Here is a 26,909-nt window from a genome sequence, read left to right as displayed (position 1 = left end):
GGGTCAAAGCACCATTCGACAGGTGGGAGCAAAGACCAAAATCCGATCGAGTCACAGCCGCTTCCTTCACGCTGGAGAAACCGTGCTCTCGCGCTGTTTAACAGAGGACACCGTAACCCCAGACTAGGTATTTAGATAGACATATAGACATATAGATAGATAGATAAATAGATAAACGGTTAAATAGAGATTTTTCCTTTTTTTTTTCTTTTTTCTTTCTTTTTTTTTTTTTTTTTTTTTTTTTTTTTTGCACTGCTGACAAGAACACGAGTTGGGGTCGTGGTGCGTGAGAACACCCGGGTACCTTTGTCGTATGATTGGCGAACCTGCCAGATCCTGTGAAAGCCCCCGGTAATGGCTGGGATTGGGGCACACGGAAGCCACAGCTTATGGTTAAAATGGGCGAGTCCAGCCAGCCTCTCTGCTCTTCAAGGCACAAAGAAACGTTCCAAGCTCTTCCAGGAGACAGAAGACCAGGGAGCGGAGCCAAAGCAGGCATGGGAGGCCCTTCTGGGGGTGGGGGGTGGCCTGGGACTCTCAAAGCCTGGCCTTACGCCGGGGGCGAGCGGCTCCCCCAGGCCTTGGGCGGGGACAGGAAGGTCTCCCGGCCTGAGCACCGCAGCCTCTCAGGCAGAGGCAGCGCACTCCGGGCCATGCCTGGTCAAGGCAGTCCAGCTCCTCCCTGCACTGAGCACAAGGAGGACGGTCCGGAATGTTCCGTGAAGATCGTAATGACGACCGAAGGGCGAGAATGGAAAGTCAGTAGCCCTTGATGAAAGTCAGCAGAGAAGAAACCTCCTCCGCGGCCACGACCCCCATGACTGCACCTGCCGTAGACTGGACGCGACGGAAAACAGAACTGTCTTCCTTCTCGACTCGTGATCTCCCGTAGCCTCCCCCGCGGGCAGGTATTAAATAGCTTTCCTGTAACCCACCCCCCTCAACTATCATCTGTTCTGTTCTGTTCTGTTCTGTTTTTTGCTTGGAATTCAGTTTGTGTCCACCGGTGGCGCAGAGCGTTCTTTCGGTAGGAGAAGACATCGCACGGCTCCCAAAAGCATCCGCACGTCACCGAGTCAAAGCCAACAGGAGGCGGGTGTCTCCGGAGAATGCACCCGTCCCAGACCCTGCTCGCCCTGGCAGAGACCGGCAAGCCGTGGCCGCACCGGCCCCGAGCCCTCCCGCCACCGGGGGTGCCGCCGGCCGTCGCGGGCTGTGCGCCGCCAGCGGCCCTGCGCTCAGGACTTCATGGTGCAGATGGGCACGACGATGACGAGGATGACGGTGCAGGCGGCGGCCGCGACCAGGGCGGCGATCTTGCAGACCTTGGCCCGTCTGAACTCGGCCTCCTTGCGCTTGAGCAGGGAGTCGTAGCCGGGCGTGTAAATGTCTTCCATCCAGTACTCCAGGTTGTTTGGGTTTAAAGATTCTTGTGTCTGGAAGTGAGGAGAAGCGGTTAGAGACACCAACACCAGTTCCCGAAGGTCCCCCGTGCGGCCCGCCGCTGGCTGTCCGGGCTGACCGTGACATCTGCCGCCGTCGCCGGGCCAGGCTGGGATGGGCTGCTGAGGGCCCAGGCCCCTTGGCATGGCGGCGGCGGGCACGTGCCCCACCCTTGCTGCCTGTGTGCCGACGGCCCCGACGTGGGGAAACCACGGGTCTCCTCCGCAGCAGCCAGCACACAGGGCTGCGGCCTCGGGCAGGCTGTCCCCGCGGCTGGAGGAACAGCGACCACCCCTGACCAGGGGTCTCCCCAGCAGCCCCCCGGGAGCAGGGCCCTTTGCGGCACGGCTGTCCTCTCACTCTGATTCCGTTCCCAGCTCCTCCCTGAAGCCTCCACTGAAAACTCAAAGTGCCTCCCGATAAGCAGCTCGAACCAAATAGAAACTCTTTCCATGTCAAACATTTGTCGGAGCAGGTCAGGCCCCTGCGCAGGGTCAGGGTCTACAGACGTGCGCAGGCCATCCCCGGGCCTGGGGCTGCGTCCCCACGGGCAGAAGCCGCATGGAACCTGTCTCCTGGCTCCCCGAGATGGGGGCACCATCCACAGGAAAAACACCAGAACGAGCCTGTCCTGCCGAGGGCCCCACTCCCGGGGATGGTTACGACCCCCCGTCACAAAAGGCAGCGTTCTCATTTGGCAGCAAGTATTTGATAACACAGTGTCACATGAAAGCAAACACGTTAAGATTCCAAGTGCGGGCCCCTCGCTCTCTGAAATGCAAACAAAACATCCGTTTTGAAGATGGCCTCGGCTTGCTTCATACTCAAAACCCGGGCACACGAGAGTCTGTCTCACGCACATGAGATCACAAAACAAACCCCTCCAAACCACTCTAAACCTGAGTCGGACTGTGGCTTTGGGAGAGCGCTGGTGATTCGAACCCGTTTCACTCATCATCACCTGACCTTGCAGAGGAGCCCTGTTCTTTCCCGCCATGCTCTTTGCCCCAGGAGCCTGGCTCCCGGGACCACCCGGGGGCGCCCGGTCAGGGGATGAGGGGCCTCTTGGTCCCTACCAGGCACCAGCTCCCGAGCCGTGGGTCTCGGTGGATTGCAGAGCAGCTCCCTTGCCTCAGCTTCAGACCCCCGGGTGACGACGTCCTGTCACTGGCGCCGGCTCCCCAGAGGCTGCCCGGCCTCTGCTCCTGCTCTCCGCACCTGCAGGCCACCCCCCCACAGGCGGGCCAGCCGAGTGGACAGCTGCGGCCCCACGTCCAGCCCCCGCCACCTGCCCGTGGACAACCCCCAGGCTGAGAACAGTCCCTACACATTCCAGTGGTTGACAAAAGTCAAGAGGACTATTTCACACTATGTGAACATTATATGAAATTCAGATCTCTCCGCCCACAATAACGCTTCGTGGAATCCCAGCCATGCCCGGCCGTTCGCAGGGAGGGGGCAGCCACTTTCAGGGGGCAGGGGCGGAGTCCGGCAGCTGTGACAGACACCAGAGTCCTCAAGGCCCAGACTGGTCACCAGCCTCCTTTGCAACCCTGTTCTAGTGCCTTCTGTACAACACTACATCATGGCAAGGACAGGGCTGAAGGGTCCTTAGAACTCCCCAGACTCCCTTCCCCACTAAGACAGAACATCCACGGGCTCCTGTCCCCTGCGGGGTGGGAAGCAGCGCTAGCCACTCCAATGTCCATCCTGGGCAAGAGGACCCTCTCCTTGAGCTCAGGATGCTTCGTCTTGGCAAGAGCCCCCTACAGCGTGCTCCACCAGGGTCCCCGGGACGGCAGCCTCTCCGAGCTGCCCACTCCCATTGTTTGGACACACGCCCATCTGCACGCTTCAGCCAGAGCTCCTTCCCCACCAAGCTCTGCCCTCCGTGGGCCCTTGGGCTGTGTGGCTTCGGCCACCAACCCCCTCAGCCATCACACAGACAGCAGATGGGACAGACGGATCCAGGGTGGGCGCATCTGGCTGGGAGACTGGTCCGCAGTGGTGGGGGGCTACCCGCGAGGGCTGGTGCACCTGTTCCTGCCGTGTACCTTGAGGACGAGCTCTGGCCACGTGAGCCACACCAGTCCCCCTCCTTCCCGAACCTGCCAAGGAGGGAAGCTGTGAACACACCCCACTTCCGGTATCTTCTTCCCTCCGGCTCAAACACAAGGATATCAGCTTCTTTTCTTGTACGTGTGTTTGATGGGCTGGGGGACAGCCTATGAAATAAACTATTTTTCACGAGTTTTTCTAGCAAGCGGAAACTCTAGTGACAACAGATGAAACGGTGACACTGAGGTTTCCAGGGATGCAGGTGAGGAACCTTGTTGTGACCAGACTCCAGCAGGGAAAACCAGGAAAACCCAGCCCACACCCTTTCTCTGCCCTCCAGTAGGCCTTACCGACAGGGATTCTCATGTGCCCACGAGGGGACCCCGTGAAGACCATCCCCACGCTAACGCTGTTCGCACATGACCCGAGCTCCGGGAGCGTCCCCTAACTGCTGTCCCTTAGGGCCCAGTATGAACAAATGTCACTGCACAGCAGTCACGACAGGGGCCGGAGGCTCCTGGACACTCCCATCAACAGGAAAGGACATGCGGGAGAAAGGGCCCAGGCCACTGTTGGGCTGAGCTTCTCCATCTCCTCACTGGGAAGCTGGAGGTGACCACAGTTGTCCCTGTGCCTTGAGCTTGCAGCTTGCCGTGAAAAGCCCCTGCGAGGGGGACTGACGGGTCTCAGCATCACGGACTGGCCCCGAAATCCGTTTCAGTGCCCACTTAATGGCGGTGCTTTAAGTACCTTCTTTCCAAAATTCCTCACCATGACTCTGCAAGGGAGACAGCGCCGTGTGCCCACCGGACAGCCGAGGGGAGGGACGCTCAAGCAGAGGCGTGAATGTCCTGGGTCTCATGGCAATGGAGCCCTGGACCGGAGCCCCACACTGCCGTGGACCCGTGGAGTCCATTCCGGCCACACCGCGCCCCCCCACCCCCTGCCTCGGGCCCGGGCCAGCCCCTCCTGGCGTCTCTCCCACTGCCCCTCAGTGACACGGTCATCCTGGGACCCAGAGGTCCGGCCCCACCACCCACAGAGCTAATATGCAGGTGGGGACACGCGCCTCCGGGTCCCGCAGTGACACGGACACAGTCAGATGTGGGGCCAGCGGGAGCGGGTGGAGCTGCCCACCCACGTGCGAGGGGCCCGGGCCCCAGCCCCGCGTGTGGGGACCAGACACATGCCCGCCGGCCACGACGGCCTTCGCAGAGCTCGCGGGGCGCTCCTTACCTGGGGACGGCTCCGTATGGAAACAGAGTCCATAGCTCGGCTCCCACAAATGTGCTTATCCCACGAGCTACGTGTGGAAGGAGAGATCAGCGTGCATCTCACTAAACAGTTCGGCTCAGGTCTCGTGTGCAAAGACGAGGAGCTTCACTGGGCGCAAAGCCTTAAACGTGCGGTGAGCAATGGTGCGGCCCGAGCGAGGGCGCCAGTCACACCACGTCACGCTCCCCTGGTTACCATCTCCGCTCTGCGGCCCGGTAAAGCTCCGAATTCCGTGGCGGCGGCCCGGGGAGCTGAAGGGTGCCGGGACGGGCTGGCCCTGGCCATCCCGGGTCCTTCCTGCGCGGGCCGGGCGGGGACGGGCTCCTCCCCCGCCGCCCCTCCCCCGCCCGCACGCCCGGTGGGGACAGCGCGAGGCTCACCTGCAGGTCCAGGGCGGTCAGCTTGCCCTTGTCGCCCGCGTTCCTCGTGTACTCCTCGATGGTCCAGGAGGGCTGGCCCCGCTTCACCTCGGCCAGCTGAGTCAGCCGCATGTCCGTGTACAGGGGGTTGCTCTTCAGGTGGGCTTTGAGGGAGGCGGGGTGGGGACGCGGGCTGAACACCTGCGCCACCAGGAAGCTGTCTTTGGGCTGCTTGGGCAGTCGGTGCTGGGGGGGGATGTCGTACTGTCTGTCCGCCTGCGGGGGGTGGGGCACAGAGAGGTCCAGACAGACGGCACGGGGGCTGCAGGGTTTCCCTCCTGCTAGACCTCCCCGGGCCCCGAGGCCAGCCGCGGGCAGAACCGCTTCCCACGCAGACGCCGCTCCCCGGGAGCAGCCGCGATGCGGCCGGCCTGGCCGAGGCCCACACTTGACCAACCCCCACACCCTCACGACCCCCAACCACGGGCAGCTGTGCTCCTGGTGCAGAAAAGGGGAGAACCGGACCGTGAGGGGCGGTGGGGCAGGGAGGGACGGGCGGCGCGAGCGCGTGTGCGCCCCTGCCCGGGACCGGGCCAGCGAGCCTCCACCGGCCCCTCTCCAGCCCCGCCAGCCGTCCGCAGCTGCGGACGGACAGAGCAGCCACCAGCATGGACACCGATGATTCTCTGGGATCAGAAAAAAAAAAAAAAATCACTGCTTTTATTTACTCTTTTCCCCTGACTTCGGACACTGAAAACCCGCCGAGAGCCTGTCTTCGGAGTTTCTCCTTCTTGGCACCATGGGAGGGTCCCGGCCTCCCACCGGGCTCTGTGTGTCGGCAGCCCACGCCGCCGTCACTTCCTCTTGGACCCCGGGCCCTCGGGTGTGTCCCCGACCTTCAGAATCAGGGGAGGGGTCTGAGAAGGCAGCACACGGTCCCTGGAGCTGGGGCGGGGGTGGGGAATGACCCCGACACCTGTCACCCCACTGCAGGGGACGCGAGCACCTACACCTGAGCTCCCTCCAGCCCACACAGACGAAAGGGCCGAATGGGGAGCTGCTGTCCTCGGGGACCGGCGCCGGCGCCGGGAACAATTTCCTTATTTGTCTGGCTTTTCCTACTCACCCTCTACCCATCTTACCATGGAAAGACAAACTTTCCAAGAGGAGCACCGTGAATCCACGAGGCCCAGGGAAGGGACCCGGGACCCCGCACGCCGGGAAGGCAACCCCGTTCCCTCTGCCTGCACCCCGCTATCCCAGAAGGAACAGGGTGTGCCCTGGGCAACGCCCGCCTCTGCACCACGTCCCCCATCACGAGGACTTGACCTCGGCCACCCATCCTGCATCCAGACCCCACTTTCGCCCACGGGCAGCCTGGCAGCCCGCGCTCCTCGAGCCGGCGGGACAGACAACCCGCCCGAGCCGTCCCACCCGTGCCAACGCGGAAAGCCCACAAATCTGGAAGGAGAGCCAGCGCACGGAGGGAAGCCCTCCTTCCCGACCCGTGCTCTGCGCACGGGGACGGGGAAGGTGTGCGGGCCCGGCCTCATGGGCGCGGGTAAGATTACCTCTTTGGCCTTGCGGTGCCAGTCCTTGCTCTCCCCGGGGCCTCTGTCCTTGCTGCCCTCCTCCCCGAGGCCCCCGCGGCTGGCGTGGGTGATGGTGCGCCAGTCTCTGGGTGAGTTGGAGGTGCTGGCGATTTTGGATTCCGTAGCGCTGTTCTCCTCCGTCAGGGACCTGGAGGACGGCCGGGTGAAGAGGTTCTTCTTTAAGGCCTTGACGCGAAGGCTCTCGCTGTTGCTGCCGCTGGCGTCCGAGCAGTACCAGTCAGCCGCGTTCTCCAGCTTGGGTCCCCGGGGGCCGCCGGGCGCGCGGAACATGCGCGGAGAGGCACTGTCGTCCGACGGAGCCTCGCTTGTCAAGGAATTCAGGTCGATCTGCACACTCACCTTCTCAGGCTGTTGCATTTTCTGATCCAGCTTGTTTAGCTTGCCCAGGACCTGGGAGATTTCCTCGCGGACCCCCGACAGTGACTCGAGCTTCCGCTCAATCTCACCGATGCGGAGCACCAGTCTGCACACGCTGGTTTTCAGCTCCTCGTCCGAGGGGTGGCTGTTGTTAGGCCGGTTGCCCTTTTCTCCTTTGCTGCCGGGAAGCCCATTGGCAGTTTTGGTTAGGTTGTGCTCGGGGGAACTGTCGCCGTCGGACTTGTGAAGCTGAGACAGGGACCCCGTGCTGTTGTAGCAGGAAGACGGCATCACGCCCGTGGAGCCGCTGACGCTCATGTCATCCAGAAACCGAAAGATGTCGCTGATGTCGTCGCTGATGATTTCCGAGTCGTCGTCGGACTGCTTGGTGGCGTGCCTGTCGCCGTATGTGGTCTGCCCCGAGGCGCACAGGTCTTTGCGTTTCTTGGCCTCCAGCACGTGCTGCTCCGTCTGGGTGCCCACGCTGCTGGTGTCCGAGCTGAGCTGCCCGCTGGTGCAGCCGGTGCTCTTGTCTTTGAACTTCTTGACCGACTCGTGCTTCTCCAGCTCAACCGGGGACGAGAGCTCTTTAGACCTGAGCGCATTCGGTTTCGCCATGTAGCCAACGGGCAGGATGGGCTGTTGGTCCTTCGGCACCAGGTAAGTGGGGCACCTGTCTGGGGTAGGGAAACCGGGGCTCTGGCTGCTGGGATTAGGGTAGCGCAGCTTCTCCTCAGAGGGGTTTCTGTTAAAAAAGGACCGTTCAAAGTCAGGGACTTCCTCGGTGTTCAGGCTCCAGCTTTTGGCCGGCCAGGGGATCTGCTTGCCCGGCCTCCCGGCACAGCGCCTGACATCCTGCATCCCCATCACCGGCGTGGGTCCGAAGTACGTGGAGGCTTGAAGGTCGTCCAAGCTCTCGTGCTTTGCGCGCCTTTTGTCGGGCACAGGGGAGTACATGGGATTCAGGTACTGGCTGCTGTAGGGCACCTCGAAGCTGTGGTTGAAGAAGGCAGTCTTGTGGGGCTCCTTCCGGCCCTGGGGCTCCCCGTGCTGGGCCTCCGCCTTATTAGCGGGGCCAACCAACGTGGGGGACACGGTCATCAGATTATGGAAATCCTCTTTAAAGATGTTCCTTTTCTGGACACAAGACGGCACCATGAACGGCTCTTCGCTGGAAATGAAGGTTTCCTTGATGCCCTGGCTGACGGGCAGGGAGTCCTGGTCCGAAATGGACTCGTTCTCGATGTTCATGGGGAAGTAGGTTCTCTGCATCTCGCAGGGCTGGGGGCTGGCCACCGAGTAGGGTGGGGCGAGGGTCTGCAGCCGGTCTAGGGAGGCCGCCCGGCCCTTCAGCTCTCTGCTCACGCCCAGCAGGAAGTTGGGCTCCGAGGTGGGCACGAACTGCGGGCAGTCCTGGCGGTCAGCCTTCCGGCCCTGGGAGGACTGCCGGGCAGGGTAGCCCCGGTGGAAGGGCCTCTCGCTCAGCTCACAGCCGACCGGCTCACACGCGGCGGCAGTGCAGACCTCCGTGTCAGAGCGGCACGACTCGAAGGACGCCTCCTTCTTGCGCACCTTCTGCCGGCCGGTGGGCAGCTTCTCCTTGGCGACGCCCCCGTTCATTTGGATCAGGTTGAATATGGTCACGATGTCCGCGGCCACCATGATCTTCTTGGACTGCTGGTTGTTCACGGTACATTTCATCTTGTCTTTGAACAGCGTGGCCGGGAAGTTGGGGTCGAGGCAAGCGGTATAGAAGAGCACGCTTCTCAGCTTGGCGAGCTGGGAGAGGTCAAAGCGGGCGCACAGGGACTTGCACAGATCCTGGTAGGAAACGGTGTTTTGCTTGCTGTCCAGCTCCTCCAAGATCTTCATCAGGAAGAGGGAGGTGTCCTGGTTGGTCTCCATGACTTCGGACGTCACAGGCTCCTGCCGTCGCGGTCTTCCAGTCCGTTCTACAGGGACAACATCAAAAATCGGAGGGAGGTCACAAACACGGTGGGGCTGGGAGCCAAGCTTGTTACGAACCACACAGAGACATGCAGGGAGAGCCCTCTTAATTGAAAAATGTATTATCAGCTTTGAAAATATTTAAAACACACGACTTTGTAATTCCCTTCCCGGGAATCGATGACAATGATTTATGGATAAAGATGTTCGCTGCGATGGCATTTATAACAGTGAAAAAAATAAACCATCTTTAATACTCCAATAACCGAGGGATGCGTGAACAAAACTATCATACAGGACGACTTTCCACAGGCATTACGACGATAGCCACACACATCCTTACGATGGAATGTGACCCGTCCATAAAAAGGAACTCATTGGGGCATCTGGGCAACTCAGTCCGTGAAGCCAATGACTCCGGGTTTCTGCTCAGGTCCCGGTCTGAGGGTCATGAAATCGAGTCCCATGTGGGGCTCCGTGCTCAGTGGGGAGTCTGCTTGGGGGGTCTCTCCCTCTGCCTGCCCCACCCCCGCTCTCTCGCTGTCTCTCTTTCAAATAAATGAATCTTAAAAAGAAAAAAAGGCATGAACTAGTGTACAGACAAGGATGTGGACGGCGCCCACAGGCGTGACGCTCGAGCTGAAGAAGCCAGAGTCGCCGGCTGTGTCCCGTAGGACTCAACTCTGATCACATTCTAGAAAACACACCCACGGCCTCGGGGCTGGCTGTGAGCGGTGCAGGGGGCTTCCCCGACTGACTCAGGAGACCACGCGCTCACACGTGTGAGTTTTCTTGCACGTCCATTACACCTTCCTTGAAAGATGACACATGGAGGACTTTTGGGGACACACACCGAAAAACCATGCTGCAGTACTGAGAGGGGGAAAAACAGGAAAATAAATGTTTTAAGCCAGAAGCTCTTAATTACAGGAAGTTATATATTCTTAGAGATGAAAATGAAAGAAAACAATGTACACTGAAATATTAGCAGTGGTTATGTTTGGGTGATAAATATGGATTTTTCCTGAAGAAGAATCTTTGTTCTTCAGTATTTTATGATGCAAATTTTCAAACGTAGAACAAAGCTGGAAGAATTTTTCTAGCAAATACCCGTGTACTCGCCCTCTGGATTGCACCGCTAACGTTTCACGATATTCTGTCCCTCTCAGGCCGATCTATCTACCCTTCATCAAGCCTTCTTGTTTCTTCTACTGCACTTTGAAGTAGAGTGCGGGCATCTGAACATTCCGTCACGTGCATCGTTAACCCGAGGTCGATCATCGCTCACGGTGTTCCTTTGAGGATCAGATCCTCATGCACGAACCCTGAGTGTGCGTTTGCTGAAGCTCTGATGAATGTGCCTGCTCGTGCAGTAACCCTAACCCCCGGAAGACCCGGAGCGTTCCCAGCCCCCCTCCCACCCACCGTGTTCTCGTGTGGCCTGGGTACCGTCACGTGCTCCTTGAGACTTCCCGTCCTTTCTAAAATTCTGACATGTGCTACTTGTCATCTGCACACCGTAATAACGATAGTAAGCCTTACTTCGAAACGGAGGGAAAGCAATGGTAACCCATCCTGATGGACAAGTTAAACACACTAAACCCAGAGTTCCACGAAACATCACAAGAGCAGTAGAGCGCATCAATACACACGGACCAGGTCTGCCCACAGCACCGCCACACACACACACCGCCCCTCGGCACACCTGCTTGGAAAGGCACTCAGATGGGCCGACTTGCTGATTCTGAGGTCGGCTCAGCCCGTTTCCCCGGGGAATGGTGTCTTTTCTCCGGGTTAGAGTTCGGTGCTCCTGGCAATGGGTTCTCCGTCCCTCCCGAGGGAGCCTCCCCAGGGGCTCCTGGCTCAGGCTTGAGCTCCCCGACACGTGTCTGCAAGGACATGTAGGGCCCACGGTTTGGATTTTCCCATGCGGAAGAGACAACAGCTCTGAGGGGTCCTGTTCCTGCCCAGGCCTGCCTGGCCACTAAGCCCGCCCTGTGGAAGCATCGGTGAGAGGCGGGGACAGCCTGTTGCACTGGGGCATCAAGTAAATGAAGGGACACTGGAATCCGAGCGGCGTCGAATGAACGCACGGAGGGAAGGGTGAGCGGGGCACACGGTACTGGGATGTTTGCTGCTGGATTCTTCCAACAAGCACTTCTACGGTTGCCCTGATCCACAGGAAGCATGCATGGGGGACACAGGGCGGCCACAGGGAACCCCATGCCGCAGCGAGCCGACCCCTGCGGCTCCCGGGACCACAGGACGCTGCCCCCCTGGGAGAACCTCGCCACGCCCTATACCACTTCCCTGGCTGAAAATCTCCATCCCAGCCCAAAAGCGGCATTAGGAAGGGCGCGGCCCCGTGTATCCTGGGGAGAGTGGGATCTGGTTCACCTGACTCTGCTTTTATTGACAGTGAGATCTGGGGGCTTACGAATGGCCAGGGAGGGGACAGCGCAGGGGTTCCAGGCAGAGGGCGGGAGGCTCGAAGGGGTGGTGGGGCAGAGTCCGCTTGGGGAGACGGAGAGAGGGAGGAGGAGCCGCACAAGCAGGGATTCGGAGCAGGTGGGTGCTGGGCTGCTGGGGGGGCATCTGGACTTGATTCTGGCGCTAGTGGGAGCGGAGAACACCAGGCGTGCAGCTTGGGGTGAGCTCTTAGCCCACGGGATGCGCAGGCAGATCCACACCATCTGCCCCTTGAACGCCTCCCGATCTGCACAGCCTGCTCTAGGCTCTCCCCACTCCCATCCAAGGCGGCCTCCAGTCTGTGGCTCTGGGAAGCGCAGGCCCCAGACGTCTGATGTTTTCCCCGCCCCTTCACGCATCCCCCTCTGGCCGTGATGGATGTTGCTGCCCTCTGGTCCTTGCGGCTGGAGTGAAGGTTCACCCCTCACAGCCTCACGCATTTGTCAGAGCTCCTGGTGCTGACCTCTGCTGCCAACCGAAACAGAGCAGAAGAGCGGGGGTGTGCTGGGGGCTCGTGGGGTTGCTGTGGGAAGCTCTGGGCGGACTCAGCTGTCCTCACCTGCCTTACAGACTCCGTCTCCTTTCTGCCAACAACCCTCAGATCTGGTGGGAACGAATGACACAAACCTTCACTCGGATCAGCAAAACTGTTACGAAGGGTTCTCATTCAGGCTTTCCCACGGGCCGTCATATCCTGATTGTTCAGAAGCCAATATGATGGCAGCGATGAAATGTGGCCGCGGCGGTCCGGCTCACACGCTGCCGCACAGTTCCTCGGCAGCCCCCGTGTGGCTCCCGCCCGAGTGCTGGCCGGCTTGTGGTTTGGATGTTGTCTGCTTCCAGGACAGTGTTCACTGCCGTGACTTCAGTACAGATTGAGGGAAACTGTAAAAGGGAGGCAGCAAGTGAGCATTCTGAGATGTGTGATCTGGAAAGTCTGCATTTCCTTGCGTCGCCTACAACACAACGTCCCGCTGGATGGAGACCCCTTTCCCTCTCGCAGGCAGCTCTCCTCCACACCGTCTGTTGAAGACGGCGACCAGCGCTGGGAGGAGCTACCCTTCTGTTTGCCCAGACGAGTCCCCCACCCCAAGCTCAACCGTGGTGCAAAGCCCTTGCCTAAGAAACCAGGACATTATGAAGCAATTTCCAGGTCTGGTGAGAAGGCAAGCTTAGAAAATGTGAGAAACCTTCCATTATGAACACCTACAAATGCTGGATAAAATACATTTTTTTTAAACGTGTGGAGCTAAGTTTGGGAGAGAGCCAGGTGAATGTCCAGGTGCCAGAAACAGAGAAAGGATTGAAGATCATGGGGTGAGCGGGAACATTGGTAATGTGGCTGCTGTGGGGAAGGTGGGCAGGTGGTTCCCACTGAGTTAGGAGACAAGAGGCCTCCACCAGATGGCGAGTGGGAACACGGATGTCTGCCTGGGGCTGGGACCCCTGAAGGACTATTCTCTAACTCTGCGTGAAAATAGGAAATACAGAAAAAATCTGTTCATGAGCTCAGGAAACAAGGAAGCTTGTTGGCCTCTGAGTTAAATAGAGGAAAAGATTACTCCTTGAATTGTAAAGCAGGGATACGCCTTAAATGCTTTGGGGCCAAAATTTATGCTACCACAGGGTTCAAGAACTCTCGAGCTGAGAAATTAATATGATATCAGTTTCACACTGGTGACACCCCTGGATGCAAGCAAGGCAAATGCGAAACTGCTCTGGTCAATCCACGGCACCCTGCGGAGGTAAGAAGCCACATGCACTGACCCTGAGTAAAGGTTCAAAAAATTACAATGCACAAGAGAAAATATTCAACAGGGAGTGAGAGTCATCAGACACAAAATAATCAGGACCATTAGGACTTTAAGAATGTCACAAAGGGGCACCTGGGTGGCTCAGTTGGTTAAGCGGCTGCCTTCGGCTCAGGTCATGATCCCAGCGTCCCGGGATCGAGTCCCACATCGGGCTCCTTGCTCGGCAGGGAGCCTGCTTCTCCCTCTGCCTCTGCTGCCACTCTGTCTGCCTGTGCTCACTCTCTCCCCCTCTCTCTCTGATAAATAAATAAAAAAAAAATCTTTAAAAAAAAAAAAAAAAAAAGAATGTCACAAAATGGAACGGCAATCTTAAAAAAGCTGTAAGTATATTTTAAACAAGGAAAGATATTTTAAAATATTTGGAAATCCAAATGAAAGAGGACGTTGTGAAAAAAGAACATAGAAACCTGGAAAAGAACCAAACGGTACCCCTCGAAATATAAAAATAGTCACTGAAATAAAAATCACAATATCACAAATCACAAATTAAATAACATATAGCATAAGTAACGAGAAAAACAGTGAACTGGAAGACAAATCTAAGGAAATCTATCAGTATGCAGCATAGAGAAATACAAAGATTTTAAAAATATGAAATCAGGGTTAAAAGACATAGAGCACAGGAGAACTTTTAACAAATGCCTAACAAGAATTCCAGGAGAGATAAGAGAGGATGGTGTAAAGTCAATGATCAAAATAACAATGTCTAGAAATGTTCGCAAATTGGAAACGCGAGTCCTCAAATCCAAATAGAAACTGCAAATAAGACCTATAAAAATAAATGTACCCTTAAAGAGCAAAGCACACCATATTGAAACTGAAGAATACCAGAAGCAGAGAGAAAGCCTGAAAGTGGGTGAGGCCGTCAGGAGAGGGAATGAATTACCGAGAAAAGAATAAAACAAAAAACGGGTGTTTCAGGAATAATTTAAAAAAAAAAAAAAAGGAGAGGGGACAGGGGCAACTGGATGACACAGTCAGTTAAGCGTCCAACTCTTGGTTTCAGCTAAGGTCATGATCTCGGGTCATGAGATCAAGGCCCCTATCCAGCTCTGTGCTTAGAACAGAGTTTACTTGGGATTCTCTCTCCCTTTCCCTCTACCATTCCCACTCATGTTCTTGCTTTCCCTCTCTCTGAAATAAATAAATCTTTACAAAAAAAAAAACCTAAAAGGGACAATTCTGTTTTATAAAGATGAGATTGTAATTTGGGGCATTTTTTTAGATAAACTGAGATCTATGTATAAAATCCACATTTTGTGTATATTCTGTGAAAAGATGTCCAGAATTCTTGGTCCTTTTAGAGTTAAAAAGAAAAACTAAAAGACATGGACACAAAATTCTTAAAGTGTTAAGGAAAAGTGACTTACAGCTCATAATTATATCACCTGAAAAAAACCCCACTATTCATAAATTAAAATTAAAACTGAAGACACATTTCTTACTGTGAAAGTAAGGGAAAAGAAGCTCCTTTGGGGGAAAAAAAGCAAATTTAGAAAAAAGAAAGTAATAAACATATAATTAATTCTAAACATGTAGCAATTGTATAAAACCATATTAGTGACTGTTTTTTTTTTTAGCTACAATGAATGGGGGATGGTAATCAGGGTTAAAACTTCTTGAGCATTACCAGGTATTCTCAGGAGTAGGAAAAGGATGTTAAATAAATTTAGATGTTAACTCAAAAAAATGTATATTACAAAACAGTTTATGGATAGCCAACAATAGAACAGGAAGAAATTATAGAACTTAATGTAGAACTTCTAAACTAGTATAGAGAAAACCAAATAAATAAAATCTCAATCAATTAATAGAAAATCAGGAATAAGAGAAATAAAGAAGAAATGAAAAACTAAGATAAGCAAAAATCACAAGATGACAGAAACATTTCCAAATACATCAAATCACAATAAATGTAAATGGGCTACAGTTAACAGTTCAAAAGACTGTGACTCTCATATTGGATTTTAAAAAAATATTGCAGTCAAATGCCACCTATGAGAAATATACCTAAACATGCTGTCACAGAAAGGTTGTAAGTATAAAGATAAAACAAGGCATAGCCATCAAAACCAAATCAGAATACAGCTAACATTTGTTATAGGCAGAATGGTACACTAGTTAAAGACCATAGACTCTGGAGCCAAATTGCCCAAATTTAAATCCAAGCTCTTCCACTTACTAGCTGGGTGACTTGAGCACTAGGAGTCTCTGCACCTCAGTTTCCTCAGCTGAAAATGGGGAGGATACTAGTACCAATGTCACATGACTGAGTTATATGCACGAGTACCTGGCAAAGAGTAAGAAATCTGGCAATACAGATATAGCTCGAGATTGGCAAATCCTATTGCCCTCCAAATCTACCTCTGGTTATCTAGCAAGATAAACATTCACATGGGTTTACAAGGTGGCAAAACTGCTTATTTTTTTTTTAAGATTTTATTTATGTATTTGACAGAGATCACAATTAGGCAGAGAGGTAGGCAGAGGGAGAGGAAGAAGCAGGCTCCCTGCGGAGCAAGAGCCCGATGCAGGGCTCGATCCCAGGACCCTGAGATCATGACCTGAGCCAAAGGCAGAGGCTTTAACTCACTGAGCCACCCAGCTGCCCCGGCAAAACTGCTTATTAAAAACATTTTTTAATAGTAAAGAAGTAAAGTGGGAAAGAGATAAATATGGGTTTATCATATCACCAATATTATACAGCAGCTAATGTGAATGAATTTATTTATAATAAATTTAAGGATAAACTTAAAAAAACGCAAAAATGCATGGAAAGGAAAGTTGCAAATGGATGTATCCTATCGTTGATGTCACTTGAAAAAAAATATAGAGATTGTTTTGGCATGTTTAGATAAAAAGGATAGTATGAAAACATATATGGAAATGAAACATGCCAGGTTTGAAATGATGGCTTCCTTTGGAGAAAGAGAGGGGAGGAAGGAAGATGTGGTCTAAGACCTAAAATGAAGGCCCGGCATTCTGTGCTGCCTTGACATCTGGTCAAACCAGGAGGGCCTCCACACTCTGCTCCTGCAGAGAAGACCCATTAGCCAATCAGCTCTCCTTATCAAGGGGGTCAGGCACAGCTCCTACCTGTTCCTGAGTAGTAGGAACAATCACAATACAAACCAATCACAAACAAGCCAATCAAAACATCCCACAGGATCCAGGGGTCCCTTCACCCTCTTGTCCCATAATGCCTGCCTCACATGGAGCCAAGTTCAAACCCTGTGTGCCCCGTGTTCTCCTCCTCTGGGCTATGAATACATGATATATAAACTGCCGTCGATTTCATCTGTCCAACATCAGGTGTTCAGTGCATGGCCATCCCCATAACCCTAGGGAGGGAGTCCTCCCTCTAGCGCGGTGAGGAGCAGGTGAGGGAAACACAAGGAGCAGCAGGTAGAACATGAACTTTCACATACTCTTCCCTTAAAAAAAAAAAAGCAGGGAAGCAAAAATGATCAAATGTGAACTCCCAAGTTGGGTTATGTTCAGTGTTTCATTTGACGGACAGAAAGAGAGAGCGAGTGAGCACAGCAGGGGGAGCATCAGGCAGAGGAAGAGGGAGAAGCAGGTTCCCCGCTGAGCAGGGAGCCAGATGTGGGGCTCGATCCCAGGACTTCGGGATCATGACCTGAGCTGAAGGCAGACGCTCAACCAACTGAGCCACCCAGGAGCCCCCTTTCATTCACTTTGAAAAAGATGTACTAATTAAAAGGTAAAGTACATTTTAAAAACTGGGAAAACAAGTTTCCACTTACGCCTGTCAAAAGGGAGGCAAAAGAATAGAACACAAATTTAAGGAGGCTCCACACCTAGTGTAGCGCCCAGTGTGGGTCCTGAACTCAAGACCCTGAGATCAAGACCTGAGCTGAGATCAAGAGTCAAGAGACTCAACCGACTGAGCCTCCCAGGCACCCCCCCCCAAAGAAAATTCTTATAAATGTGGCTGTCAAGGTGAGTAACTAAGAAAATCGAGAAGATGGTGTTTTGCTTGTTGTCCATGCTTCATTGTCTTTGCCTTTCTGCAGTGAGAGGTCCTGTGTGCTGGAGGGAACCCTATCAAGGTATTTGCTTTGAGATACTTAGTGAAGTGTTCTGGTCAAATGTCAATCTATTTGGATAGCCAAATATTAAAACTTGCTACAAAGCTCCTGCATTTACAATGTGATGGCTAACTCACCAGAGACAAGACAGACACGCAGCGGACTGGAAAGGTAAGGACTGCACACATGATGAAGGTAGCCTTTCGAGTCGATGAGAAAACAACAGTGTATTCTGCAGAATGCAAATGCATCAATAGTTAAGTATTATGGGAATGATTGGTTCACTAATTGGTGAAAAATTAAGTTCGCTCTCAGTCTTTGCCATGCCAAAAGGAAATTGCCAATGAAATAAAAAGAAGGAAATTTGAGTCAGGATTCAGATAATGTGAGGTCATGTAAGCATTGTACATACAAGATTCAGAAATTGCAGAAATAGAAATCATGGATAAGGGGCACCTGGGTGGCTCGGTGGGTTAAACCTCTGCCTTCAGCTCAGGTCATAGTCTCAGGGTCCTGGGATCAAGTCCCACTTCAGGCTCTCTGCTCAGCCGGGAGCCTGCTTCCTCCTCTCTCTGCCTGCCTCTCTATCCCTGCTTGTGATGTCTCTCTCTGTCAAATAAATAAAATCTTTAAAAAAAAAAAAAAAAAGAAGAAGAAGAAGAAGAAATCATGGAGAAAAAGACTGATCAGCTGGGATAAATGGAAATCACTTTCTTACAACACTAATAAAGGTCACAAAAGTTGGGGGAAAAAACTGGAATGCAGAACCTTTTAGCTTCTTACTGAAATCTCTGAATACTAATAGGAAAGAAGGAACAGCCCCCAAAATACTGAATTTACAAAAAAAGAAAGGCAAAGAAAATAGTGTACATCATAATCAGTAAAGCAAACTAAAACAGCAATTTGACTAACTTATAATTCATAAATCTAAAGAAAGTATCTAAAATGATATTCTCTTTATGAGGTGTGGAAGTGGTATTAGGCATGGGATTTTTGCTTGCTGGATTGGTAATGGTTAGGAAGGCTCGTACTGCTATCAAGGGAGAGGTCGACAGTGGAAAAGAAGGCGCCCCATGTATCTGTCGTTGGAGAGGAACACACCCGTGTGACTGCTATAGGAAGTAATCAGCAGTAAAGTTTAAAATAAAACTTAACACCTAAAATGAAAATATACCTAATTTTATTTTATTTTTTTTAAGATTTTATTTACTTATTTGACAGACAGAGATCACAAGCAGGCAGAAAGGCAGGCAGAGAGAGGAAGGGAAGCAGGCTCCATGTTGAGCAGAGAGCCCAATGTGGGGCTCGATCCCAGGACCCTGGGACCATGGCCTGAGTTGAAGGCAGCAGCTTTAACCGACTGAGCCACCCAGGCGCCCCTATACCTAATTTGAAATTTAAAAATCCATACTCCTAAGTACAGCTCCAAGGGAAACACTGGATAAGTATAAAAAGAAAAAAAAAATGCTACAAATATTTTCTCTTCAATATTGCTCCTAAGAAGAAACTTTCACCAATAAACTCTGTATCCAACTGGTCATGTAAGATTACGGCACATCAGTATGCTGAAATACCATGCAGCCATGAATAAATCATGTTGCAAATATTTATTATTGACACATTTAATGTTAATGGCATATTTGTAAGTTAAAAAGCATGCTACTAAATGACATATTGTAATGCGTTATAAAAATCGTCTATATATAGTATCTTCTACACACCCTAACTAGTAATGACCGTCCCTGGGTGGGTTTTCTCCTTGTTTCAGGTCTGTGTTTCTTAAATGTTCTGCGTATCTCATTTTCTAATGAAAAATGAAGAGGAAAAGATATACAGGCAGATCCCAGAAATGGAAATTGGGGAGTAAATTATCACCTCTGATCTTTGGCCTTCTCGTCTAGAAAGGGAAGGTATCACTTCCTCCTCCTGGGATCACTAAGAGGCTCAAATGAGACATTCATTTTCTTCATTCAAAAGATACTCATTTTGTAACTGGCACATGCCAGGCCCTAGTTTAACAGGTAGAAATACAGCAGGATACAGAGCAGATTAAAACAAAATGAGAATACCCTAGTAAGCTTATATTCTAGGTGGGGAGATAGATAATAAGCAAAATAAATGTACAATGTGTAGGAGAGTAGAGGTAGAAAGCATTATGGAGGGAAAGACAGGAGGACAGAACAGGGCAGATGGGGGTCGCAATTTTAAAAAGATGGTCAGAGAAGTCCTCAGAGGAAAGACTGTGTCTGAACGAAGTCCCCAGGTATGTCTGAAACAAATCACGTGCCTCCTTTCTTTCCATGAGGTGGAAAGGTGGAGGAAACAGCCCGTGCAAAGGCCCTGGGGCAGAAGCATGAGTGGCATGTTTGGCTGGCCATGGAGGCATTCTATAAAATATGGTGTGCAAAGAAATATGTATTACTGTATGATCTCTGATATAATAGTTTGCTCCAAAATGATTATTTTCTTTATCAAAATGTCTCCAAAAGATAGCTTCCTAACGCTCAGGCATCATTCATGTTTCATTTTAGGGCAAAATATTAATAATGAGTAGGAAGTCCCTTATCTTTCCCTCTCTTCTCCTGAAATCATCCCCAAACCAGCCTCCTCCCTTTGACCATCCAGGGAGAGGTGAGGCCCTGGACCAGATGACTTCTGTGTTTTGTTTTAATTTGAGTTAACTGTTTGTTTCCAGCCCAGCAATAAGTCTAAACACACATCCCAGATCTCGTGTGTGGCCTCCTGACAGCCGGGTCTAGCGCTGCATTTCCCGAGCCTGAGTGCTTTGGCGATGATGTTGAACTTTTGTTGCCGTGTTTCCCAAACCTGGCTCCATGGGTTCAGCCATTACAAGAGGGCAGAACTCTGGGATTTGAGAAACGCCGACCAACGTGATGATCGGTGCAGACCCTTCAGAAGTCAGATCAAGCTCTGCCTCCGGGTCAGCCTCCCTGCACTTCCGTGGCAGACACAGATCATCTCGGACGTCGTCCTGTATCCGCTTCCCCTGCAGCTGCGACATCACGCCAAGCACAGAGGCTCGCCGCCCGCCCTGATCTGCCATCTGAGAGAGGAGACAAGCCCCCAGCGGGCCACACGGGGCTGAAACCCAGGTATCGGCGGGGCGGCGTTCCTCCCTGGCGCTCTAGGGACGAATCCCTTTCCTTCCCTCTTCCTGGTTCCTGCACGCGGCTTTCCTTGCCCCTCAGCCCCTTCTTCCATCTCCAAAGCCACCAGTTACGAGGCTCCCAGCCCCGCTCCAGTGGCTACGGCTCCCTCAGCGAGTCGTCTGCCTTCGCCTCCCCATTTACGGGCTGTCGTGATGATCCCCGGCCACCCAGACGGCCGGGATGACCCCCTTCCCGAGGTCCTCAACTGCCTCACGTCTGCAAAGCCCCCTCTGCCATGTGACATAATGTGGTCAGGGGTCTGGGGGGCTAGCCCAAGGGCAGCGTTGGGGGTTCTTCCTTACGGGGCCTCCGACCGGGACCTGGAGCAGCGGGCCTGAAACAGCGGCCCCCCCAGCACCAGGAGGGAGGGAAGGCTCACCCCCTCCACTCGCTCACACGTGCGGCAGACGTCCCTGGAAGCCTGCCATCCTCTCCAAAGGCGAATGCTTTGCCCCAGTTGATAAAGTCCAACCTAAAATAGAGAGGGAACCTCTACTGACAGGCACGCGAGGGGAATGAGACTACTGCTGGCGCGGGACTAAGCGCTCCCCGGGGCCGTAATCCAGAACACATCCTAAAATCCCGGAACCATGGCCGGCCACACGGCCTCATCCCTCTCCCCGTTCCTGGAGCTCACGGCACCCCTGCCCCGAGCCAGTGGGCGTGGTGGCCCCCCGGAGAGAAGGCAGCCTCTCCCCCTTCCCTAGGGGCCCAGGGGCCAGGCAGAAGTCAGGGCCCTGGGGAAGGCAGGGGAGAAGGCAGCCCTCCAGGGATATGCGGGTGGCTCCTCCCACCCCCCCACCCCCTCACCCCTGGCTCCAAGGCCACCGCAGCCACCGCACCTTCCCTGTTGATGGGATGTGGCTGCAGGAAACATTCTGTGACTCACAGTGTTGGCTCAATTCTCCGTGCCCCTTCCTCCCGTGACTGGCCACGGCACTTGTAAATGTGGGGTAAACCCAGGCTTGGTTCTCAGCCCAGACGTTCCAACAGGGCAAAGCCGGGAAGTCCATATTCATGAAGATCCCAGGAGGCTCTGGGTTGGTTGGCAGCTGCTTGCGAATTCTGGACAGGTCGCACCTCGGTGCCGCGGACCCGTGGTTCTTCTTTAAATAATTCCCGACTGGCACATGTGCTTCTCGAGGAGCTTTTTTATCCTGGCGTGCAGAGCACAGGTCTTTCCCTCAGCCTGGACCTGACGATCTTTCCAGTGGCCACGCCACACAATGGACTCAGACCGAGCTTGTGGGGATACCGAATCGCGATGCTTTTCTTCCTGTGGCCGCTGGAGAATCAGGCCTTCCGCATCCCCACAGAGAACCTTGTGAGTCACACGCCAGGCCGATCAGTCCCTCCCTCACCGACAGTGCGCACCGATCTATCCAGACTGTGCCAGACGCCGTGCCAGTCCCAGGGCAACATGGTGACGGGGGCTGTCCCGCCCCCCCCCCCAGGGTCTCCCAACCCAGGGGGAGAAGCAGACCAGCAGAAGGGCCACGGCGATGGGGACAGAGGGGAACGGCTCACAGCCCACTGCCCACACCTGTTCTTCATGCCCACCCAGCCCACTGGCCACCCCACTCATCGCCCGCCCCCTGTCCCCTCACTGTCCCCCTACCCACCCCCTGCCCCTGCCCCTCACACTGAGGAATGACTTCCCACTTCCCTCAGCTCCACACACCGCCCGCACCCCGCGTCTCCTGGTCGCTTCTCAGCGCTGCTGAGGCCCCACAGGCTTCCAGGAGAGCTGCAGCCCCTCGTCCTCACAGGACGCCCCCCCCCCCCCGTCCCTACTGCCCTGCTGACCTTCTCAGCTTGTTTTCTCAGCTGTTTGCTGAAGTCTCTGCAAGTCACCAGAACCCTTGCGTGTGTAGCTTCCTCCAAAAACCTTTCTTTTCTCAAAATCCCAATGTTCACAGAGGCTCCATGGAGCCGTCCCTGCCCGTCAGCCACGGGGGGGTCACGAGGGCCCCCAGCACAGAACGGGAGCAGCAGGAGGGAAGGACACAGCAGACGGGACACACACAGAGGCGAAGTGGATGTGGGCGGGCTCAGCGCGGTCCCCACTGTCCCACCAGGGGAGAAGGCTGTCGGAAAAGCTCTCGTTGGAGGGCGTGCACGAACAAACCCCAGAGCCCCAGAAACATCCCACAGTGAGCACGGCCGCAGCGCACGCCCTCAGGCTGGCATTCAGTGAGGCACGAGCACACGCGCGTAGCCCAGCTGGAGGGCAACCTCCCACCCCGGATGAGGAAGGACACATCAGCAGGCCACAGCCACGTGTCACTGGTCTTTCAGCTCATCCCACAGAACCCTTTGCTCTAATTCCAATGTCACAAAAGAGCTTCCCTTATTACCTGGCCTCTAGCCTCCCTGATCGGGGAACACATTAATCAGACTCACTTTCTTCCCCTGAACCATTAAACCAGCACATTATGGCTCAAGCCCTGGGCTTTTGGTCATCGTGGTCCTTCTCTAGAAGAACAACGAGGGTATACACTCTCCAACCAGCTCACGGTGACCATGTCCTCAGCCCGGTGTCCACACCCCAGGGCAGTTCCCCATAAAACGCCGTCTCAGCAACCACCCGCCCCCTGATGGGTCCTGATCCAAAGGCAGCGTCAACCCAAGGCCGTCACCTGCCAGGATAGGTCAGGTTCTGCTGCAGCGACAAACAGTCCCCAGACTGCAGTGGCTCAAAACCCCAACAGCTGACTTCTTCTCCAGGCCACGAGTCCACCGTGAGTAAGCTGGGGTCTATGCTCCTGGTCATCTCTGATCGGGGACTCAGACTGAGGGGGCAGCCACCTCCCAGAGCTCTCCCTGTCACTGGAGTGGAGGGAAAGGGGGAAACGGGTGAGCTCCCTTCCACACCTTAAAGGGGGCCCAACCACGTAATTAGAGGGTTGGCACTCCCCAGTCTCCAGGGAGGGGACAGGGACTGGAGCTTGAGCCAATGGCCCACGACTTAGCCAATCATGACTCTGTAATGAAGACTCCATACAACCCCAAGAGCAGAGCTCCCAGGCCCTTTTTCAAAGAGCTTTCAAGTTTGAGGAACCAGGACGTGAGCCCTATGGCTCCTCCAGCAGCTGCCGTCAGAAGGAACCACGTGTGTGCGTGTGCAGGACCCCACCCCCGATGCTGGAACTCGAAAAAGCTCCTTAGCAGCTCCGACTACAGGAAAGGTTTTCTTACAATGCGCCATGAGGTGTCCTAGACACTGGAGAGAGCAACGGGTAAATCCAAGTCCCCCTCATGATTCATGCGGCTCCGGAGCCCAGCCATCCATCGGTCACAGTTCCATCAAAATAGCTCCTTATCTGCTCATCCATCCAGCAAGGACCCACAAGCAGCCGCTCACCCACTGGGCACAGGGTAGACCCGGGAAATTTAGGGCTTGCAACAGTTAGGGTCCTCTGGGACTCACGTGCTGGGGACACCGCCAGCCATCTGGAAGGAGCCGGAGCCAGGGAAACACTTACAACACAGGACGGAATCACCACAGTGTCTGCTTCCAACACTCGGGAGGAGACGTGCCAGGTTCTAGAGAGAAGCCTTTCGGGACCCTCAAAGTGTGTTCTGGGGAGCCGCTAGCGGTTCCAGAAGGGCCCTCTGGAGTCAGGCTGGGAGGGAGCCGCCGTCGGGTGGCTTCCCACTCTTTAATCTGTTCCGTATACGTAACAGTCATATAAAGTTCAATTTTAAAAGAGAAACAGAGGGGGGACATCCATGATCTGATCTGGTGCGCTCTCCTTTCCGACACAGGAGAACAGGAGAGCAGGGGAGTGAAGGAGCTCCCCAAGGTCATTCGAAGAGTGAGAGGCGGCGGGAGTAGAGTCTGGCCCTAGCTGCCTTGGCGCATCTCTAAACTCCGTAATGCTGTTCCTCTTCTTTCCCTTATTTTCTCTTTCATGTCAGTGGACACTGAGTCTGCAGGTAAGCTCCCAGAACTGCGATCCAAATGTCAGTGGGAAGAGCTAATCCGCGGGGCTGCTTTAGCCACAGATTTGCAGAGGAATCTGGAAGGTTCCCCCAGCTAGTTTGAGAATGCCCATCAGCCCCTGGCTGGAGTGGGGAGCAGGGCCCTCCCCTTCTCCCAGCCCCGCCACCCTGCAGACGCCTGCCCTGCAGGCGCAGAGCCCTCGTTGCAACACTGGTCTCTGCTTCACATTTGTCAAGACTCGAGACAGGGCTGATGTGGGGACCCCTGAACCCCCAGACCCGTTCTGTGTGCTGTGGATCGAGACAGGACAGGCGGCCTGGCCTCGACGGGGCCTTGCCCTCGGACGGAGTATCAGGGAGTTAATAAATCCAAAGGCTTTTAGAAGCCGCAAAGTCTCATCAGTGTTGCCTCTAGTGCCAGCCAGGGAAAGAAGACATTATGTATGTTAAACTCAGAAAGAACATACCAGCAACAAAGAACACTTTGTCTGTCCTCCAAGTATTAAGTGCTCTACAACACTTCCTCACCAAATCATCAGAAATGCAAAGAAACTGTTTGATCTCATCTTTCCCTGGCAACTGATGTGTGTTTTCATAAAGTCCCTGATCTATACAAACCTCAGACACACACGGTGAAAATCAGACTATTTACCAGACAGCTACGGCTTTCCCTCCAGGCTCCAGGAAGCTACGAACAATCTGTAAGTTTGCTCCTGCCTCTGCTCTCCTCTGCTACACAAGAAGGAAGCCCATTAACGGGGTCGGGCAAGTCCCTCTACAGTGCCAGGAGCCCGAGGCTCTCTTACTGTCTTCTCGCGTTTCGGCTGCTCAGAACACTGCGGCCAGGCTCACAAGGAGCCAGGGGCCCAGAGCTCATTCCAAAAGCCATCTGTGGCCACAGCCCTCGGCTGGCTCCCACCCGCAGGGGAGGCCCAGTGGATTCCAGAAAGGGGGGGGGGGGTGGGCAGGGGCTTTTACTGACCCTCTCCATCCAGAGAGGGGATAGCAGCGGCTTGTTTGCAGGAGGAAGGGGAGCCTAAGGGCCCCAGGAGCTGCTGCCGGGCTCGTGGCAAGTCTTCACATGACACCTAAAATCACAGCAGAGCCCTGCCCAGAAGCTCCAGGTCACAGCCCCTGGGGGCAGCGGCACTCAGTCCCCTCCTGATGAAATCACCCCCTCCGCAAGGGAAATGGGCTGAAAGCTCTTTAAGACAGACCTCTATTGTTTACAGCCCAGACTCTGGCTTTTTCCCTCAGCTTCGGTGAACGTGTGAACAGCAGTTGAACAGCTACACTCTTCCCCGGGAGCAGTGCTGACAGAGCGCGGTCACAGTCAAGCTTCCCGGATGCCACGGGAAGCTCCGGGCACCCCCAGGGAACAGACAGATGATTACTCTGGCTGGATCGGATCCCGCGGGGACACTCGTGTCCTTGCTCTGCATACGCACGGATCAGACGGTATGTGAGGGCGCACTGCCCGCCACCCAGGCCTGGCTCCTGTGCTTTCTGGCAGGTGAAGTTGAACCTCTCATCTCCCCGGGAGGAACAACGATCGCTTTCTACCTCTACGTGACTGGAAACGTCAATGTAAGGATCAGGTGCCCGGGCTGGTCCACCTGGGTCTTGTCCGGCTTTCCGTCTTACTTTGCGCCTCTGATGTGTCAGGCTTTTTGCCCACCCAGCTCACATATTTAACCCTCCAAATATCGTTTTCCAGAAGAGAATTTTCAGCCGTGAAAACTTGCCCCAAACTGCACGGTCCCTTCCCGGATCCCTGACCTCACCGCCAGGTTTGGTGAAGCCCGGCAGTCCCCACCCCCACCCCAACACCTTTTCCACCAAGCCCAGGGCGCCGCGCCAAGCGCCCCGCGGCCCGCAGAGCTGGGAGCCCCGCCGAAGAAGGGGGGCGCGCCCGCCGTCCCCATCTACCCCCCGCGCGCGGTGGCCCCACCGCAGGCACTCGCGGACCCACGTCTCCCGGACACAGACCCGCTCCCGTGCGCCCCTGCCCCGCTCGTCCCGGGCTCTCCGAAGTTACCTCCGAGGCCCCCGCGGGGCTTCCTCTGCTCTCCCGCGGCGCTGCGCTCGGCCTCCAACGCCGCGCCTCGGGAAGGTTCCGAGCCCCCGGCCGGGCTCCTGGGGCAGTAAGGGGTCCGCGCCTGGGGGCGGGGCGGCTGCAGCTCCCGCCACTCAGCCCGGGGGTCCGCCCTCAGCCTCGCAGCGCCCACCCGGCTGCGGGCAGGGCCGGGGCGGGCGCGCGGCGGCCGGGGCGGGCGCGCGGGCTGCACCGGGGCAGGGGGCGGCCGGCTCGGGATCGCATGGCCCCAGGCGGCCCCGGCCGCGGTCTTTTGTCTCGGCCGGCGCGCCGCGTCACGGGCTGGGGGCAGAGAGCCGCGCGGGCCGGGCA

At 54.7% G+C, this 26,909-nt stretch overlaps 1 protein-coding gene across 3 annotated transcripts; it reads right to left on the bottom strand.

The window, feature by feature from the left end:
• Positions 1 to 229: 229 nt before the first annotated feature.
• MINAR1 (membrane integral NOTCH2 associated receptor 1) lies at positions 230 to 26,909 on the bottom strand. Of its 3 annotated transcripts, XR_009355196.1 has the most exons (6): positions 26,541 to 26,909; positions 12,149 to 12,406; positions 6,707 to 9,057; positions 5,157 to 5,411; positions 4,738 to 4,804; positions 1,336 to 1,436 (listed from the first exon to the last, which is right to left on the bottom strand). XR_009355196.1 is itself a non-coding variant. In XM_059179806.1 (5 exons), exons 2-5 carry the CDS (start codon positions 12,186 to 12,188, stop codon positions 1,239 to 1,241), a joined length of 2,844 nt encoding a protein of 947 aa, XP_059035789.1. In that variant the 5' UTR covers positions 12,189 to 12,406; positions 26,541 to 26,909; the 3' UTR covers positions 230 to 1,238. The 3 variants fall into 3 exon arrangements, 2 of the variants coding, with proteins under 2 accessions (XP_059035789.1, XP_059035790.1); XM_059179806.1 differs by lacking the exon at positions 4,738 to 4,804 and having other exon boundaries at positions 230 to 1,436; XM_059179807.1 differs by lacking the exons at positions 4,738 to 4,804; positions 12,149 to 12,406; positions 26,541 to 26,909 and adding an exon at positions 10,758 to 10,935 and having other exon boundaries at positions 230 to 1,436.

Source organism: Mustela lutreola, chromosome 7 (assembly GCF_030435805.1).
Source record: "Mustela lutreola isolate mMusLut2 chromosome 7, mMusLut2.pri, whole genome shotgun sequence".
Taxonomy (NCBI): Eukaryota; Metazoa; Chordata; class Mammalia; order Carnivora; family Mustelidae; genus Mustela; species Mustela lutreola.
Note: the sequence above shows the minus strand (reverse complement) of the source record. Positions and strands in the feature narration are given on the sequence as shown.

Excerpts from the sequence above, each read along its gene's own strand:
- MINAR1 (XM_059179806.1), bottom strand. The coding sequence starts at position 12,188 with ATGAGAACCCTTCGTAACAGTTTTGCTGATCCGAGTGAAG. Across the intron at positions 5,412-6,706 it reads GGCACCGCAAGGCCAAAGAG|GCGGACAGACAGTACGACAT; the intron begins GTAATCTTACCC and ends CACCCCCCGCAG. Across the intron at positions 1,437-5,156 it reads TGACCGCCCTGGACCTGCAG|ACACAAGAATCTTTAAACCC; the intron begins GTGAGCCTCGCG and ends CCTCACTTCCAG.